This window comes from Ceratotherium simum, chromosome 29 (genome assembly GCF_057802395.1).
Source record: "Ceratotherium simum simum isolate JZ-2026a chromosome 29, ASM5780239v1, whole genome shotgun sequence".
Taxonomy (NCBI): Eukaryota; Metazoa; Chordata; class Mammalia; order Perissodactyla; family Rhinocerotidae; genus Ceratotherium; species Ceratotherium simum.
In genome coordinates, this window is record NC_141928.1 from 26,359,383 (window position 1) to 26,378,782 (window position 19,400).

Consider the following 19,400-nt stretch of genomic DNA (forward strand, 5'->3'; position numbering starts at 1 on the left):
AAAAAAAAAAAACAGTCCTGAAAATATCCCAGATTATATCCTGTTAAATGTATGTACATGTCTTCCTTAGTTATTTGTATTATTCTCTTTTCCTTGGGATTGTGAAAATGTGTAAGATTATCACTTTTTTTTCTGGCATTTTCTGATTATTAGATCTGTAGGCTCCTCTATAAAGCCCTCTCAATTTCCAAGCTGAATTCTTTTTACAAGTGTTGAGAATTCCTTATTTTAGGCCTTTTAGTTATTCATTCTGTCTCCATTGTTACTTCTGCTTTAGAAACTTATGATATTGGTAGTTTATACCTTCTAGCTCTGTTCTTAGGATCTATGATCTTCTCTTACAGTCTTTACAACTCTTAGCTTGCTTTTTGCCATGCCTTATGAGGGAATACACCTAGCTCTTCCAGATGTTTAGCAAAAAAAGATAGAGAAGGCAGCGGTCAAAGATTTTGAGAAATGCTACATGGTGGGGTCACTTCATGAGCACATTTAACTTAAGCAGTTTACACAAGCCAGCAAAAGAAAGAAAAGTTAGCTATTTAAATAATGGAAGTGACTACAGTTGTTTTTGTCAGTGATTATATTATATGCCCTGGAGTTAGCATGAGATGGGAGGCATGAATCTGCCAGCCCGTTAGTCAGCCTCGGGTTCTGTGTGCCTCTCATTGTGTGATTATCTCATCTGGGCTGAGAGTGATTCTAGGATCTAAAGACAGCATGACCCTGAACATAGGCCAACTACCTCCATCTAGTGGTCAACCAAAGAAACAGCAGTCTCTTCCAAGTAGAGGAAAAAACGGATTTAGAGAGATGCTAGGTCAGTTTCCCATATGCATGCCTTTGTAAGCATTTTTCGTGGCTAATTTTGACTCTGCATGATTTTCACATCCCATGCTAAATTTAGATTGTAATTGCCATTCAAGATAGGACTCTGGTATTCCAGCCTCTTTCCCTCAAGGAAGTTCACAAACAACATAGTTTGATACATAATCAAGACGTATTAATGAAACCCTTCAGCAAAATTATCTGTTTAATTTTGATTTACCCCATGCCTCATACACTTAACTTGATCTGAGAATGGTTTTTTGGTACTGCTTTTTGTTATCCTATGGAACAGTCATAGGGAGCAGTTTTGAAAATGCTGTTTTTAAGCAGTTTGATTTGACTGTATGCTCTATAGAGCTCAATCTTCAATTTGTAGGAGACCATTTTGATTTAAATAGTACCACCAAAAACCGTTTCAACTTGAGTTTTGGTAATACTGTTCTTAGCAAGCCAACTATGGTCAAATGCTTGTTATTATCTTTTCAGGAAAGCTAGTTGAGCAGAGGAAGCACAGTGACGCAGCCACAGTTTTGGAACAGTACGCCCAGGTAAACTCAGTTCCTCCTTTCTAAAGCCCCCAGTCAATAACCAAGGACGTCCTAGTTGAACCTTATGGATCATGGATATTAAAGGAACTGTGGGTAATTAGGAAATCCAGAGATAGTGTTTGCCCTGCAAGTCTTCTATCTTGCTGACTTGACTTGGAAATCTAAATTCAGTATATCTCTAAGTCATTTTAAGTTCTGTGGGGTAGAACACCAAAGAGCTCTACTATACTACCTAATAGTGGTTTGGCCTTGGTAGAAAGTGCTAAAGTAAATCTCAAGGTAGTTGTTCTTTTTATGTTAACTTGCCAAAGTAGAAACAATGAAAAGGGACCATTCTAAAACAAAGTGATTGACCTTTAGACAGTTTTTTGGCTTTCACTCTCATTCTCTCTATTGGAAATGTCTCTTTTAGCTTAGGTAGCTTGATGGGTTCCAATTTTCCAGCAGATTATAAAGATAAGTACCTATACCAGCTTTTGTGTGTGAGAGTGTGTGTGTGTGTGTGACGAAGATCAGCCCTGAGCTAACATCCATGCCAAATCCTCCTCTTTTTGCTGAGGAAGACTGGCCCTGAGCTAACATCCATGCCCGTGTTCCTCCACTTTATGTGGGATGCCGCCACAGCATGGCCTGACACGTTGTGCGTCAGTGTGCGCCCGGGATCCGAACCCGGGCCGCCAACAGCAGAGCGCGAGCACTTAACCAGTACGCCACGGGGCTGGCCCCTATACCAGCTTTTGGTGGAATTATAGGATTTATTTTAAAAATAATAAAACTATGCACTGACACTGGCCACAGACTAATAGGACATATATACACAGTTGACACCAGGGATTACTGCCTTCTAGGGTTTTGGCCTTTGAAGAGAGAGTGTTTTTTCACATTTGTTACTAGGGGGCACATTTGCATAACCTAATTATGCTTTTAAAATGCTTTAGTGTCTTTTATGTTAAAAGACTAAGTGAAAGAAGATAACTAAAATTTGATATCCTTCGGTCCAGGAAGGAAAATATATGGGGTGATTGGCTGAAAACATCAATGAATAAAATATGCATAACGAATAAAGAGGTTGGAGTAGAAAGATATACCACCTAAGATGGTTAATTATAATGGATGAGATGCCACCATCCTTTTTTTCTCTGTAAATGAAGATTCATATATATATTTATATATTTGTAATTTATGTATTAAATTAGGGTGTAATTTATATACAATAAAATGTACTAATTTTAAGTTAACAGTTGGATGAGTTTTGACAAATTCTTACAGTTGTGTAACCACCACTGTAATCATGACACAGAACATTTCTAATACCCCAAAAGTTCCCTATTTCCCCTTGCAGTCAGTCTTCTCCCTCTACTCCCATCTCTGTCGACCACTGGTCTGCTTTCTGTCATTACAGTTTTGCTTCTTCTAGAATTTCATATAAATGGAACCATCTGGTATGTGGTCTTTTTAGTCTGGCTTCTTTCACTCACATAATGCTTTTGATTTCTAACATTTCTTTTTGATTCTTAATTTGCATCTCTCTGCTTACATCACTCATCTGTTCTTGCATTTTGTCTACTTTTTCCATTAGAGCCAGTAGCATATTAATCATGCTTATTTTATTTTAAATTCCTGGCCTCATAATTCCATCATCCCTGCCATATCTGAGTCTGGTTCTGGTGCTTGCTCTGACTCTTCAAACTACTTTTTGTCCTTTTTGTGTGCTTTGTAATTTTTTGTTGAAAGCCTGATGTGATGTACTGGGTAAACGGAAATTTAATACATAGGCCTTTAGTGCTAAGGTGTGGTGGGAGGAGAAGCGTTCTGTAGTCCTGTGATTAGGTCTCAGACTTCTAGTGAGTCCGGGTGCCTGGACTGTGAACTTCACTAGTGCTTCTCAGTTTTTTCACCCCTTAGGTAGGACGGGAAGACTAGAGGGAGATGCAGTTGGGTATTTCCCTTCCCCCACATAGGTTAAGCCCTGGTAAAACCCGCTTTGGTTAGGCTCTGGCGAAATAGTTTCTCTTGAGAGCAGGCCTTGTTAAGAATAGCATACTCTGGGTGTATTTTAAAATGGCTGTTTCTCCCCTCCCCTTGCTGGAAGCACGAGGAGATTTCCCTCTGATACTCAATGTGAGAACCTGGTAGAGCTCCTGGGGGTAAAAACTCACAAGAGAGAGGGGTACTCCTTAAGCCTGGGCCCCCATAGAGTGCCTTGTTCACAGTGAGCCTCCAGGCATTTTTCCATTACAATTTAGATTTTTCCTGGCCTAGTACTGATTCCATTGGAGATTTCTGCTAGTGGATTTCTGTCCTGGTGGGTTGTAATTCTCCATATCCACCTGTCTGTCTCTTTAGTTTTGGGGGCAGCAGTTTGCCCTGTGACTTCAAAACCCTGACGGATCTAAGAAGAGTTGTTGATTTTCAGTTTGTTTGGCTTTTTACTTGTTAGGATGGGGTGACAGCTTCCAAGTTCCTTAAATGCTGGGTTAGAAACTAGAAGTCGTATAATGCTTTTGAGATTCATCCATATTGTAGTGTGTATCAGTTTAGTTCTTTTTATTTTGTTGAATAGTATTCCATTGTGTGACTATGTCACAGTCAATCAAAAAAATGAAAAATAAATGTTGGCAAAGATGTGGAGAAATAGGAACCCTTGTACTTACTGGTAGGAATGTAAAATGGTGCAGCCGCTGTGGAAAATAGTTTGGCAGTTCCTCAAAAAGTTAAACATACAATTACCATATGACCCAGCAATTCCACTCCTAAGTATATACTCAAGAGTAGTGGAAACATATGTCCACAAAGAAACTTGTACACAAATGTTTACAGCAGCATTATTTATAATACCCAAAAGGTAGAAACAACCCAACTGTCCATCAGTGACAGATGAATGGATAAATAAATTGTGATAAATACACACACACACAGTGAATATATTTTGACTGAATATATATGACTGAAAAATATTCAGTCATGAAAAGGAACAAAAAGCTGATACATGCTGCAACTTGGATAAACCTTGAAAACACTGTGTTAAGTGAAATAAGCCAAATATAAAAGGACAAATATTGTATGATTCTACTTATATGCAGTGCTGAGAGTAGTCAGATTTATAGAGACAGAAAGTAGAATGGTGGTCGCCAGAGGCTGGGGGTAGGGGAATATGGAGAGTTATTGTGTAATGGGTATAGAGTTTCAGTTTTGCAAGATGAAAAATATTCTGGAGATGGATGGTGGTGATGGTTTCACAATAGTGTGTATTTACTTAATGCCACTGAACTGTACACTAAGATGTTAAAATGATAAATTTTAGGTTATATATATTTTACTACAATCAAAAAAATAAATTAAGGGGGCCGGCCTGGTAGCATAGCGGTTAAGTTCCCACGCTCCGCTTTGGCGGCTCAGGGTTCGCAGGTTCGGATCCTGGGCACAGACCTATGCACCGCTTATCAAGCCATGCTGTGGCGGTGTCCCATATAAAGTAGAGGAAGATGGACACAGATGTTAGCCCAGGGCCAGTCTTCCTCAGCAAAAAAAAGGGGAGGATTGGCAATGGATGTTAGCTCAGGGCTAATCTTTCTCACAAAAAAAATAAATAAAAATAAAAAAAAATAAGGAGAAAAGGAACAAGGAACTGATAAGTGCTGCAACTTGGATGAATCTTGAAAACATTATGCGAAGTGAGAGACACCAGACACAAACAGTCACCTAATGTATGGTTCCTTTTACGTGATACATCCAGACTAGGCAAATCCAGAGAGACAGAAAGCAGATTAGAGGTTACCAGGGGATCAGGGGAGTGGGAAATAAGGAGGGATTACTTAATGGGTATGGAGTGTTTTTATGGGGTGATAAAAAAAATTTGGTGGTTATACAACATTGTGAAGACAGTAAATACCATCAAGTTATACACTTTAAAGTTATTAATTGTATGTTATATGAATGTTACCTCTAATAAAACACACAAATACACATTCTCTCTGCAAGTCAAACAAACATCCTTCTATGGACCTGTGGTATGGGCCTGTTAGTGTGGCATATGCAAGATGATCCATTAGAGTCTGGGAAGAAAATATTTATTTTTGTTTACTCTTTTTCATTAAAAATAACTTATTTAAAGTAGTATATGTATATTATAGTTCATTTAAAATGCTGAAAGCAAATACAAGAAAATGAAAACACCTCATTCCTACCACTCAGAGATTGCTGTTATTAGCACCTCCTATTTCTTTCTGGAATTCTCTCTCTCTCTGTACACACACACACACACACACACACTTACTTACTTTTAACCAAAATGGAATTCTCTCTCTCTCTGTACACACACACACACACACACACACACACACACACACACACACACACACACTTACTTACTTTTAACCAAAATGAAATTACGTTGTTTGTGCTGTGCTATTTGTAAATTTGCGTTGTTTCATTCTGATCGTCATCTTTCCATGTTAACACATTTTAATTTATCTAATAATTCAAATTCAAGTTCCCAGGGGCCAGCCTGGTGGCACAGTGGTTAAGTTCAGCCCGCTCTACTTCACTGGATCAGAGTTCACGGATTTGGATCCTGGGTGCAGACCTACGCCACTTGTCAGCCGTGCTGTGGTGGAGGAAGATGGGCCACTCTTCCTCACAAAAATAATTAATTAATTAATTAAAAAATTCAAGTTCCCTCAATGGTTCCAAAATTTTTTACAGGCAGATTGATCCAAATTAGATTCCAATTTGGGCCATGTATTGCATTTTGTATCATATATCCTTTTAAATCTGTTTTAATGTGATGTATACCCCTTGTTCCCCTTTTTATGACAGTGACTACTAGAGGAAACCCAGCCAGTTGTCTTTTATATTTCATCTTTGAAAATATTTTTTGTATTATATGCTTTATAAGTATATTAGGTAATTAGATATTGGGGTACTGGATCAAAAATTTTTACTGGGAAGAGTATAAGCATCCAAAACATTTGAAGACTGTAGGGTATGTGGGTGTTTATTACACTCATGTTTATTAAATGCATTTTTCAGTTTTCTGTAAGTTTGAAGTTTTTTGAAATAAAAAGTTGGAGAAAAAATAAACATTCAAAGAGCAAAAAGAAAAGTTATAAGATTGCTATTCTAGTGTACCATTTTTTCTAAGTATGGTCTTGTTAGTTTGGGAACCCACCTAAACTTACTGAATCAAACTTGGTGGTGAAGCTGGGGAAATGGGGATTTTTAACATCTCTCTGGTGGTTTTGAAGCGCTGAGATACAGAGAGATGATACTTACCATGTGTTTCTTGATTATTTCCAGAATCTGCCTCCCCCGTTTGTCTTTTGCATCAGTATTTATTGAGCATGTACTCCAGGCCAGGCACAATGCTGAGAACCAGGGCTATGAGGGATAGGCTGGAAAGGCAGATAGAGGCAGCTCTGTAGGCAGTTTTACAGTTTGTTATGGTGGCATCTGACACGCTTGCTCCATTAACCCGTTCTCGTCCTTCATGTTCCCTTGTCAGGATTATGAAGAAGCTGTGCTCTTGCTGTTAGAAGGAGCTGCCTGGGAAGAAGCTCTGAGACTGGTAAGAGAACTTTAAAAATCCTCCCAGGGGCCGGCCCCGTGGCTTAGCAGTTAAGTGCGTGCACTCCATTACTGGTGGCCTGGGTTCGGATCCCGGGCGCACACTGACACACCGCTTCTCTGGCCATGCTGAGGCCGCGTCCCACATACAGCAACTAGAAGGATGTGCAACTATGACATACAACTATCTACTGGGGCTTTGGGGAAAAAAAGGAGGAGGATTGGCAATAGATGTTAGCTCAGAGCCAGTCTTCCTCAGCAAAAAAAGGGAGGATTGACATGGATGTTAGTTCAGGGCTGATCTTCCTCACAAAAAAAAAAAAATCCTCCCAGTGTTAGGGGCTAAGTGGAGCGAGAGTGCAGGGGAGACAGGGTCAGCCATAGCCCCTTGTTTTCCGAGGCTAGTGAAATTAAGTAGAAACAGCTCAGGTTCCCTATCTAAGGATAAGCAATGTTTTTTAAACCATTTAAAAAATTTATTCTGGGGGCCGGCCCCATGGCTTAGCGGTTAAGTGCGTGCGCTCTGCTGCTGGCGGCCCGGGTTCGGATCCCGGGCACGCACCAAGGCACTGCTTCTCCGGCCATGCTGAGGCCACATCCCACATACAGCAACTAGAAGGATGTGCAGCTATGACATACAACTATCTACTGGGGCTTTGGGGGGGGAAATAAATAAAATTATTTAAAAAGATAAATAAAATAAAAAATTTATTCTTGATGTTTGGGCTTAGTTGGTTCTCTAAATGTGAAATATTACTGTTTTTTACTGAAATGAGTTGAATTTTCATTGGTTGCCTTATGGGAGGTCTGCTCCTCTGGAAAATATCCTGGTCACCTCTGAATGTGATCCATTTCTTTCCAAGTATCTTAACTCTCCAGGACTTGAAGTTTTCCTGCCTAAAATTTTTGTATTTTTCCTTTTAGGTATACAAATACAACAGACTGGATATTATAGAAACCAATGTAAAGCCTTCCATTTTAGAAGGTGAGGGTTACATTTTAGATAGAATTCCTTGTTTGGAAGTATAGAGATGAGGAGAAGGAGATGGGAGAGTATTCCCATTGTTATTACATCCTTTAATCGTGTGTTACAATCGTGGAGTCAGTCAAAATTCTCCACTGGGTGTAATATTTAATTCTGACCAGGGTTTTTAAGCATGCTAAACTGTTAAATAGTAGTACATAAAATATTTGAATGTTAAAAACCTGTGATAGGGCCCGGCTCTGTGGCATAGTCGTTAAGTTTGCACGCTCTACTTCGGCAGCCCAGGGTTTGTGGGTTTGGATCTAGGGTGCAGACCTACACACAGCTCATCAAACCATGCTGTGGTGGCGTCCTACATAAAAAATGGAGGAGGATTGGCACAGATGTTAGCTCAGAGACAATCTTCCTCACCAAAAAAAAAAAACCTGTGATGAGATAGGATTAAGAATCTTTGTATTTGAGAATAGTTGGTAAATGAATATGAACTATATATTAGATAGTAGTATTGTATCAATGGTCAGTTTCCTGCATTTAATAATTGTATTGTGGTTATAGTAGATAATATCCTTATTCTTAAGGGAGATATGCTGAAATACTTAGGAGGAAAGGATCATATCTGCAACTTACACTCAAAAGGCTCCACAAAAGTAATTTTGTGTGTGTTTGTGTGTGCGTGTGTGTGTGTGTGTGTGTAGAGAGAAACAGAGGAAGCCAAAAATACGGCAAAATGTTAGCAATTGCTAAATCTAGGTGAAGGGTGTATGTATGTACATTGAACTTTTGCAACTTTTATATATGTTTGAAATTTTTTCAAAATAAAAATTTAAAAAATTATAAAAGAACCTTTGCAAATAAGTTGATGGTTGCTAGAGAACAGTTGAGTGTTATCAATTCTGGAGTACTCTAGTGGTCACTGTGACCCCTTAAAAGCAAAGTGTAAAAGAAGGACATCAGTTGGACTTAATCTTTGAGAGCAGGGTTGATTGCAAGCTCTGCCTTTTTTAGCACAGTCTACCTTGTAAGTAATGTCTGACCTTTCTGAAGTTAACATGTATACACATTCTTACCCTGCCTACCCCTCATCCCTATCCTAATTAAAATGGTGGGAGGGTTCTTTTTGTATCATTCACTTTAGGTACCCCTAACTGGATACTGAAAGCATCCTTCCTGGCCCTGCAATCCATCTAGCCCACTCTTGGATTTTTTTTCTACTAATGAGAAGCTAGAAAATTGCTGACAGTTGATGTGCACAGACTTAATACCTATGTTTAGGAAGCGTTTCAGCGACATTCCTCCCATTTTTGTTAACAGCTCCTGTGCACTCCTTTTATTTGCATGTCCTCTTTTGGGTTAGATACAAAGTCTTTGTTCAGATGATTCTATAAGTGTAGTAGTAGAGAGTATTCTAGGATGATGTTGATGAACTCTAAGATCTGGAATGTCAATCTCTAGTTTGTTTTCCTAAAACGATGTAGGTTAATTCTCATTAAGGAAAAAATCTTGCTTGGAAAACCTACTAACCTGTTTCTTTTTGTTAAATTCCAACTCCCTAACTGGCCCCCTCTAGTTTTTTCTCTTTACTTAAACATCATGCTCAAGTTATTTTCCATCTGCACCTTCAGCCCAGAAAAATTACATGGCATTTCTGGACTCTCAGGCAGCCACATTCAGTCGTCATAAAAAACGTTTATTGGTGGTTCGAGAGCTCAAGGAGCAAGCGCAGCAGGTGAACCTGGGTGAGTGTCTGCATGAAGACATTGATGCGTGGGGGCCACCATCGTCAGGGACGCTTATTGTGCCTCCTGCAGTGTGATTACTGTGCAGGGGGACGTCTGAGGCCTCTGTGAAACCCCTTAGGAGCTGTGTATGTATGTGTGTATGTCTATGCTTGTGGGTTTTGGGGGAGGGCTTGGGGGGGGGGGCAGGACCAAGTATGAATGGGAAGAGCTCTGCCAAACATTCCGCCAGTGCCCCCACCAAAGCAGCTGACTACTGTGTTTTACAAAATGAGTCTCCTTGTTTCCAAAAGTTTCTTTGCTTTAAAAAAATGAAACAAAAGACAAAAGTTTGGTAAACTACTAGTTTACAGTAATAAAACTGTATTTGATGTTATCTCATTTCATTTTGAGATTAACTTTGTAATAATTTTCATCCATCCTTAGATATGCCCTGGTTAACTATAATCCACTTACCCCACTGAAGGTAATCCCACATTACCAGGGAGTTTTCATTCTGCATCTGGTTCTTCTTTTCTAGATGATGAGGTGCCCCATGGTCAAGAGTCAGATCTCTTCTCCGAAACTAGCAGTGTCATGAGTGGCAGTGACATGAGTGGCAAATATTCCCATAGTAACTCCAGGATATCAGCGTATGTATCACGTTTATGCAGCACATTGATCATGCCTTGGGTATATGGAGAAAGTACAAGTAAATAGGTCAGTCTTCCACCAGGACAGGGCAGCGGGAGGGAGGGGACATTCTTCAAGGCCACGTGGAAGTTGTGCAAGGTTTTCCCAGCATATCTAAGAGATTAGACTCAGCGTTAAAATGTTTTCTGCTGCAGCTTTGTGGCCTGTATGTTTGCCAGGTGCCCACGAGGCAGTTACACTGGGTACTCAATTTATATAACATCTGATTTTACTCATTTAACAAATATTATTTATTTTAGTCATTTATTATAATCACTTAATAGTGACTATAATGTGTAGGCACTAATAAAATGAAAATATCATAAAAAAGATTTCAGGCTTCTTCAGTTTAGGATCGGGATTGGAAGCAGTCATAAATATAAACAAGTCATCACACTTTTACCCAGTGTAGCAATTGGTCAGAAGTATTTACTGAACATCCACATGCTAGTTGTAGTGAATGTCACCAAAAACTTTTAAGGAGATAGGGGCTTATAGTCTTGCTTGGAAAACATAAACAATACAAGATTATATTTTTAAACTGAGTTTGCTTTAGGAATTCAGGGTAGAGACCTGTGAGCTTGTATGGGGTGATCAGAAACTACAAGAAAGGCAACTAGAACCGGGCTTTTAAGAGTTGAGGTGAGAGAGTCCCTGACAAAACAGATGGCGTAATTAGAGACCTCTGAGACAGGAAAGAACATGGGATTCATTAATGTTATATTATATTCAATTTCCTATCTGGTATGTCTGTATCTCCTTATTTAAATTTTATTTTGTTGTCTTTAAATTTATTTGGTTTTTATTACAAAATTCAAGGTGATTATTCTTCTCTTCATTGTTCCAGCTCTTATTATCGGATATAACCTCATTTTACTCTGTATATTAATCAAAACTTCAAGGCCAGACATTACATTTTAGGGTTTTCCTTACTACTTCCTGCCTGTAAGACTTGCCTCCCAGTTTTATTTCAGGTATTGCTTTAACACCTTGTCCCCGTTTCCCCCAAATACAAATACCACCTGTATACTCTCTGGTTTCCCAGAAAGTCAGTGGCCAACAGTTATACTCATTTTAATCTGTTCAGCTCAAGAAGAGCCTGTTTTTAAACATCTCTAATTTCTGACAGACGATCATCTAAGAATCGTCGCAAAGCAGAGCGGAAGAAGCACAGCCTCAAAGAAGGGAGTCCCCTGGAGGAGCTGGCCCTTTTGGAGGCATTGAATGAAGTGGTACAGGGCACTGAAAAACTGAAAGGTATATCCTCAATACTGATGCTTCTTGCCCACAAAAAAGTAGTAAATGGACAGCACAGACAGACATGGGATAGTAAATAATTAAGATAAAATTTTCCAAACTTGAGGAAAGACAAAAACTTTCAGCAGGAAGCGTCATTTCAGGGCACATTCGTGAAACAGTACTTCCCAGCCAGTAACCTAGAGGCCTTCCTCCATTGGCATCCACCTTCCAGAGCTGTGCGAGATTAGCACTGAAATCAGGACAAAGGATTGTGGAGACACTGCTTCCTGCTTGGGGCCCACTGTGTTTTTTTTTTTTTTCCTTTTTGTAGTAGATATGTTGAATTATTCCAGCATTTGGGAAGAAGGAAGAAAATGTGGGAGATCGCAACTGTAGTGTGATGTTAGATATTTTTTGCTTGGGAAAGAAACTATGTTACGGTTCTAGCAGTGGAGCTGGGGATACAACTTAGCGCTCTCTAAATTTCTTCTCTCTAGATGAAGTATGCCACATTTTAAAGGTGCTCTTTCTCTTTGAGTTTGATGAGCAAGGAAGGGAATTACAGAGGGCCTTTGGAGATACTCTGCAGCTGATGGAAAGGTCGCTTCCAGAAATTTGGACTGCCACCCACCAGCAGAGTTCAGCTACACCTGTAAGTTTTCCTCAGAGACAGAATGTGCATTTTTTCATCATTTTCACAGGTTATTACACTCACACAATCTCTTAAAAGTCAAGGCAAAAGAATTTGCTGTTCTTAAAACATAATATGCCATAGTTAAATTATCTTGGGCTTATGTTTAAGTTGTAAGAGTATTTTATATTTGACAGTACAGGGACTAGTACACCCTGGCCTAGGTTAAGTTTGCTTTTATTTCTCCTTTCCGCATGAAGCAGCTGTCATGGAGAAGATGGGAAAGTCAGATGGTTGCCCCCAGCCTTCTATGACACTGAGTTGTGGAGGAGAAGCTAGAACTAGAGTTGGCCTCTCACCTCCCTGTTCAGACTTATGGATGCGATCAGAGTTCTTTAAAGGAATGCAGACAATTGCTTTTCCTTTTGTTTTTTGGAAAATTTGACTTATCACTTCTGTGTTTTTATGACAAGGTTTGCTAATTATGTTGAAGGCTGTTTGTGTCTCATGAAGAATTCTTTTTTTTTTTTTTTGAGGAAGATCAGCCCTGAGCTAACATTCGTGCTAATCCTCCTCTTTTTGCTGAGGAAGACCGGCTCTGAGCTAACATCTATTGCCAATCCTCCTCCTTTTTTTCCCTTTTTCTCCCCAAAGCCCCCCAGTAGATAGTTGTATATCATAGTTGCACATCCTTCTAGTTGCTGTATGTGGGACGCGGCCTCAGCATGGCTGGAGAAGCAGTGCGTTGGTGCGTGCCCGGGACCTGAACCTGGGCCGCCAGTAGCGGAGCGCGCGCACTTAACCGCTAAGCCACGGGGCCGGCCCTCATCAAGAATTCTAATGTATTATCATCTATTTATTGTTTATACCTCTGCTCAGTCTCTCACCCCTCAGCTCTATTGTTAGTGTTTTGATTTTGATTGAGAAAGGCTGGTGTATCAGTCACAGTCCATTAAGGAAAACAAAACCCAAAGCTCTTATTTTATCAGAGAGAATTTAATATATAGAACTGGTTAAGCAAGTATTGGAGCACTGAAAAGGCAAAGAGGAACACAGGAAGAACACTGAGGGTGTAACTCTAGGCAGTGGCTTTTACCCGTAAGGCTGAGGGCACAAAAGGAAGAGTTTGGGTTTATTAGAATTTAGAAGCTTGGAGGTGGGGACCTGCTGCGCTGGTTCTTGACCCTCTGAGAAGGGGGTGCCAGCCAGCTGGTGCTGATATTTCTGAGGGGGCATGATGAGGCTGGTTCTGAGTGTATAGAAATAAACAGAAAGTGGAGTGAACAGCTGCTGCCTGGGTGAAGAGCTGCTGAGTGAAAGGAAGCAAACGAAGGAGCAAATTCCTTCTTCTTCCTCCAGCCTTGCTCTCTCCCTCTGGTGTCTGCTCTTGGCGGAGCCAGCTGACGAAGGTGGAATGTTTCCTCAGGCTCCCAGCACCAGCATCCCCAGCCTTGTATAAATGCTGGGTTTGGAGCTGAGAGGGAGGTTAGTAATCAGCTCACTGATTAGAAACACATACGTTTACCGGGCCTTGATTTCCTCAGTTATAAATGGGGATGATACTTCCCCGGTACACTTCACTGGAATGTTTTGAAGGTTAGATAAGAGGATAGATGTAAAAGCATTTTACAAACCTTAAAAATAAAAGCAGCTAGGGGCCAGCCCAGAGGAGCCGTGGTTAAGTGTGTGCGCTCCCCTTTGGCTGCCCGGGGTTCACAGGTTCGGAACCCCAGGTGTGCACCGACACACCTCTTGTCAAGCCGTGCTGCGGCAGCGTCTCATATAAAGTAGTGGAAGATGGGCATGGATGTTAGCCCAGGGCCAATCTTCCTCAGCAAAAAAAAAAAGAGGATTGGCATTGGTTGTTAGCCTAGGGCTAATTTTCCTCAAAAATAAATAAATAAATAAAAGCAGCTAAGAATCAATACCCCCACAAATACTTGAATTCACTGTAATAGGTATTTCCCAGAAGAAATGTGATCATCTTCAAAACTATAGTGGATTCAAAGCTAACAATTTATAATGCCTCCCCATGCCCTTCCCTCTCCTCTTCTATTCGGATCATATTAACTTCTGAGTCTTCTAGAGAAAATGACCAGGAAAACTGTAGTTTTGCTTTAGTGGTATGATAAGTATGATAATGGCATATGTGCAGATGCCATGAGTCACGTGGAAGTGCTTTGAGCACATGACATTGCTGCTGAAGGTATGCCACCGAGGGGCTGCACGCAGAGCTGGGGGAAAGCAAAGCAGAGGGCCTGTCGTGTGCCCAGTGAGGCTCATGCCGGCATGGAATGCCTGTGAAGTCTCTTGTTTTATCTTGAACATGTGTGCAGAGTTTTCATTCTACGCCACAATATGCACACATTTGTTTTATATAAAAATTCCCACAAATCTTTGAGTACAATTTGATACTGTGTATTCTATAGCCTCTTGTACTGTACCCCCTCCTCTCGGGTATGGCTTGCTCATTTGGAACAGAATAGGCATATGTCATTGTAGATTCCACACACTCCCCGCCCCCTATCATTACCTTGTACTGATAGAAAGGAGATTCAGAGGTCTGAGTTGAGACTGAAGAAACTACCAAATTAAAGTCATACAGGAAAAGAGAAGTACTGTGTTGATACCATACTAATGAAGATGACAGGCTGGTAATGGCAAGTAGAGATTTGGCCTTTGGTATTGAGGTCATCAGAAATATAAGATAATCTTTGCTGATACAGTCTACTTTCTACTTAGGTTCTAGGTCCTGATTCTACTGCAAATAGTATCATGGCCTCTTATCAACAACAGAAGACTTCAGTTCCTGCTCTTGGTTAGTATGTTTTCCCTATAAATCATGATAGTACTAAGCAGAAGGAATATCTTTCTGTACGTGTTGAGAAGGTCAGCAGTATAAGGAGAGATTGGGTATTGACTACAATTTGCCCTCAATTCTAAGACTTTATTTTTAGTAAAATCAGTGTAATGTTTCTAGTGTTGGGAACTTGGGGGGCAGGGAATCCAATATGACATTAAACGTATAATTTTTTAAAAAATTATCTTGACATACACTTATCAATACAGTAGCATACACTCGTCCATACAGACACATGACAGTTGAAATTTGAGTCTAGACAATCTAATTTACATTTACAGATGTAAAGAGTAAAGATTCTTCTTTTTTTTTTTTAAAGATTTTATTTATTTATTTATTTTTCCCCCAAAGCCCCAGCAGATTGTTGTATGTCATAGCTGCACATCCTTCTAGTTGCTGCATGTGGGACGCGGCCTCAGCATGGCCGGAGAAGTGGTGTGTCGGTGCGTGCCCGGGATCCGAACCCGGGCCGCCAGCAGCGGAGCACGCGCACTTAACCGCTAAGCCACGGGGCTGGCCCTTAAAGATTCTTCTGAATCATCATTTTTGGCTATTGGGAGTTATGCATTGCATCTTGGGGGACATTTTCATAATCCTTGCTTAAGAGCTGGATCTTTTAAATCATCTTTAGGATTGACAGTATAATTTGAAAGCAAATCCAAAGAATATTAGCCTTTTCTCAGTATTTCCTATTTAATTATACCTAAAATGTTTTGTTTGTTTGTTGGCAGGAGATGATTCTCAGTTAGATTACATATGCCTCCAAGTTAAAAGCCCTAAACGCTTTCTTTTCAAAGTTGGCTAGAAACTTTTGACAGATCAATTTGGTCCTGACTATTTACCCTTCAGGTGGATCAGTCAAGCTACCAACCTCACAGCTTTGAAAAGTTAGTGATATGTTCTAAAATAATTGGCAGTTTTTTCTACTGTTATTTGCATTTTCTAGCATGTGACAGGCAGTGTTCTGAAATTTTTTCGTTTAAATGCTATACTATTTTGATGACATTTGAAGTAGCCTTCCATCCCAGCTAAGCTCATATATCCGGACAGTAACTGCTATATCCCTAGCTTCCCTCTTCCTAGAGACTGGCAAGATGCTTTTGATATCAGTCCCAAAACATACAGTTATTTCTGAGATGTTAAAAATTGATCTTAGACCTGAGGTAGTTTGATAATTGTTTAATTTGTACTATGTCCAATTCAGTTGTGATTTTGCCCCGTTTTGCTTGTTGCTGGCGTGGTGCTGACCTTTAGGTCAAGTCCAGTCACACCTTTCCCTGGGGTATTCTAGACGCCTTTATCAAAGAGCACTTTCATTTTCTAGCTGAGCCTTAAAGACTTTAATATTTTGAGGCTCATTACCTGAGTATGTATCATCAATGTCTTTGTGATTACAAGATTGTGTAGAAAAGAGACATTCTCATAATCCAAAAGTGGGCAGATGAACTACTCACAAAATTAGTGCCACTCAAATATCCCTCAGCTACCCCTCCCCAGCTGATAGTAGTAGTTAAGTACATTCACACATCCCCACGGTGGGATCAGTGACTTAATGGGGCCGTTTTCTCTGATCGTTTCATGTTTATGATGCAATGCAATATCATGCAGATTGAGTGCAAGTCTTGCAGAAATGTAGGATTTCATAAAATAGGTTAAAGAGTTATCAGAGAAGTGTTGAATCATAGCCGAGTTAGACTTATTACAATTGATAACAAAGTAAATGCTGCAAATGAGAACGATTTGACTATCAAAGGATTAGAGAAGTCCTTGGAAAAATTGATAAAGCCCTCAAAGTATTTTTATAAAAATGACAGTTTTTGTGCTGTGAAATTCAACCATAGAGATGTGAAGGATATTGTGTCCTGCTGCCATACGGTTTGTCAGGATACTTACTTTCCTGACAAAAAGACAATACTTGCTATTTCTTCTTAGTTAAGTCTAGGAATCAAATATCATTGTAGTTATGCCTAATTTTTTAAAATAAGATAGAATACTTTATTTTCATAACTTTTCTTTTTTCAAAAACTATAAAGTCTCATTCAAAGTTTAATGAGTATTTAACATGAAATTATGGGCCTCGTTGACAATGAATTAAGTAGCCTTTTCTGGTATCAGTATTCTTAAATAATCAAAACCTCCTGTGGTCTTTTTGTCTATATAGTTTTTGTTTGGGGGAGTAGAGAGCAGTAATTGTATGTGAAATTGTAAAACTGATAAGATTAGTAGAGAAAATCTGAATTGTACAGAAAAATATGTCAAAGAAACTTAAAATTTGATAATTTCTAGTCATATAATATGTGTGTGCATGCATGTATTTATGTATGAAAATCATGTTTTTAAAAACTTTTATCTTGAGCATTTTTCTCACATTGTTAAATATTCTTGAAAATAATTTTTAATATCTGTATGGCTCATATGTATAGGTGTATTGGAAGTTTATCATGAATAATGCTGAGAAAGAACATCCTTATATATACATATTTTCTCCTATCTCTGCTTCCTGTATATGATTCCTTTTTAGATAAGAGATTCCACAAATCTAACTGAAAGAGGGAGGGCCTGGGAGTTTTAGGTGACAGTGACAGAATTTTCCCCCAACCGTCCCCTGCTCCATCACTTTTTTTTTTTAAGTGGAGACATTTTTATTGATCATTGTGTTTACAGAATTTTTTATCATAAAGTATTTTCTGGCTATTAACTTTACTTAATACATGACACATTTTTTTTACTCTTAAAATTAAGGTAAATTTTACATACACTGAGATGCACAGATCTTAGGTGTACAGTTTCATGAGATTTAATAAATGTATATGACCTTGTAACCACCACCACCACCAGCTCCCATTTGAAATATAGAACATTCTTCCACTTTGAGTCACTCAGTGGGCATTTTTTCTTCTACCCTTCCACGTGCCTGAAGTTGAGATGCAATCCGTCTTCCTGGGGCAGGGCCTCCGGGCTGTTTGCTCTGACTGGAGGTTGCAAGGGTAACAGAAACCTTAACTCGGGTTCTGAGGGTCCTCTTGGAGCTGCGAAGCCCAGTCCCCTAGTGTTGGCTTAGTTACCGCCGCAGCCCCCACTGACGAGAGGGTGTGTGTCACAGTTTCCCTTCCCTTTCTTTAGATGCTGAGCTTTTTATGCCACCAAAGATCAACAACAAAACCCAGTGGAAACTGAGTCTTCTCGAGTGACTCTGACTCCAGCTAGAGGGCTCCAGCAGAGAAGACTTTTCCTTTCACTCCTTACTCCGCAAGGCCTGGCTGTCGAGAACTGGGGAGCGTAAGACGATGATCTGCCTTAGCATTGCGGAGAGCTGCTCTGTATAGCAGACCTCGGCAGACAACAAGCAATTCTATTTTGCAGATAATTTTAATCATTAGCAAAACTTTCAAGCTTTAACCAATATAATATCATTGTGTAAGAATTACTGCTCTTTTATTTAGGGCTGTTTGAGAGCATATTTCTGGTATTTATGATAATCAGGAGATTGGGTTTCATTCCCACTACAGGTCTGATTTATGTTGGGACCTTAGACAAGTCACATAATTGATTTGTGCCTCAGTTAACTGGGAATAATGTTTCATGGTTTCTACCTCAAAAGTGTGAAGAAAAGTAAAATAATGTTTCTGAATTGTTTTATGTTCCTGGAAGAGAGCATTATATATAAACAACACGGCTGTTAGTGCTGCCAACATTAGGTCAAATTTAATCACTTAAATGGCTTCTTCACATTGAACTAAAGCAGAATAAAAAGCTTTCCTATGCTGACAGGTATTTTGTAATATTGTACTGGGTCACGTGCCTCCAGTTATAACTGAGTTGAGCCTCCTATCACTACAATGTCCATAGGGACTATTTTTACTTCCTGTGAAATTTCTGCTAGAGAATTAGCATCATTAGAGCTGGAACAGATCAGAGTTTCTGAAACAGTATCATGTGCATTTGGCATGGTGAGCAGTGTGCGTGCTCTGGCATGCACAGTTGTAAGTTATTCTTTTTTCTCCAAGTATTGCTTCTTTTAACTAAAATGTTTTGTCAGCATCTAGGCCATTTCGTTTATTTTTCTTCATGGTGCTTAACTGACCTCTGTCTTTCATTTATTTTCTTTGGCAGAAATGAGAATGTTTTCTCTTTTTGGTAAGTCTAGAAAAAGCTCAGTTCATTTTGACAGCAGTTTCGTGGCTGATTTTTGGGTAAGGTTTCTTCCATGCATTTAATACCAGAATCAGACCTTCATTACTGTATATAAACTAACAGGAAATGCTGCTTTTAAGCTTTGGAGTATAGATATACCCAGAATTGTAATTTAAGAAGACTTTCCCTAACATAGCAAAATGTT

At 39.5% G+C, this 19,400-nt stretch overlaps 1 protein-coding gene across 1 annotated transcript in view; it reads left to right on the forward strand.

Moving 5' to 3' along the window:
- ELP1 (elongator acetyltransferase complex subunit 1) overlaps positions 1-18,829 on the forward strand; it is a 56,124-nt gene extending 37,295 nt beyond the window's left edge. The window contains exons 29-37 of the mRNA XM_014782052.2: positions 1,312-1,373; positions 6,877-6,939; positions 7,863-7,923; positions 9,546-9,659; positions 10,180-10,291; positions 11,461-11,588; positions 12,068-12,222; positions 14,944-15,019; positions 18,185-18,829. Coding sequence (XP_014637538.1) covers positions 1,312-1,373; positions 6,877-6,939; positions 7,863-7,923; positions 9,546-9,659; positions 10,180-10,291; positions 11,461-11,588; positions 12,068-12,222; positions 14,944-15,019; positions 18,185-18,252 — 839 coding nt within the window. The 3' untranslated portion in view covers positions 18,253-18,829. The remainder of the gene's footprint in view (positions 1-1,311; positions 1,374-6,876; positions 6,940-7,862; positions 7,924-9,545; positions 9,660-10,179; positions 10,292-11,460; positions 11,589-12,067; positions 12,223-14,943; positions 15,020-18,184) is intronic.
- The last annotated feature ends 571 nt before the right edge of the window (positions 18,830-19,400 follow it).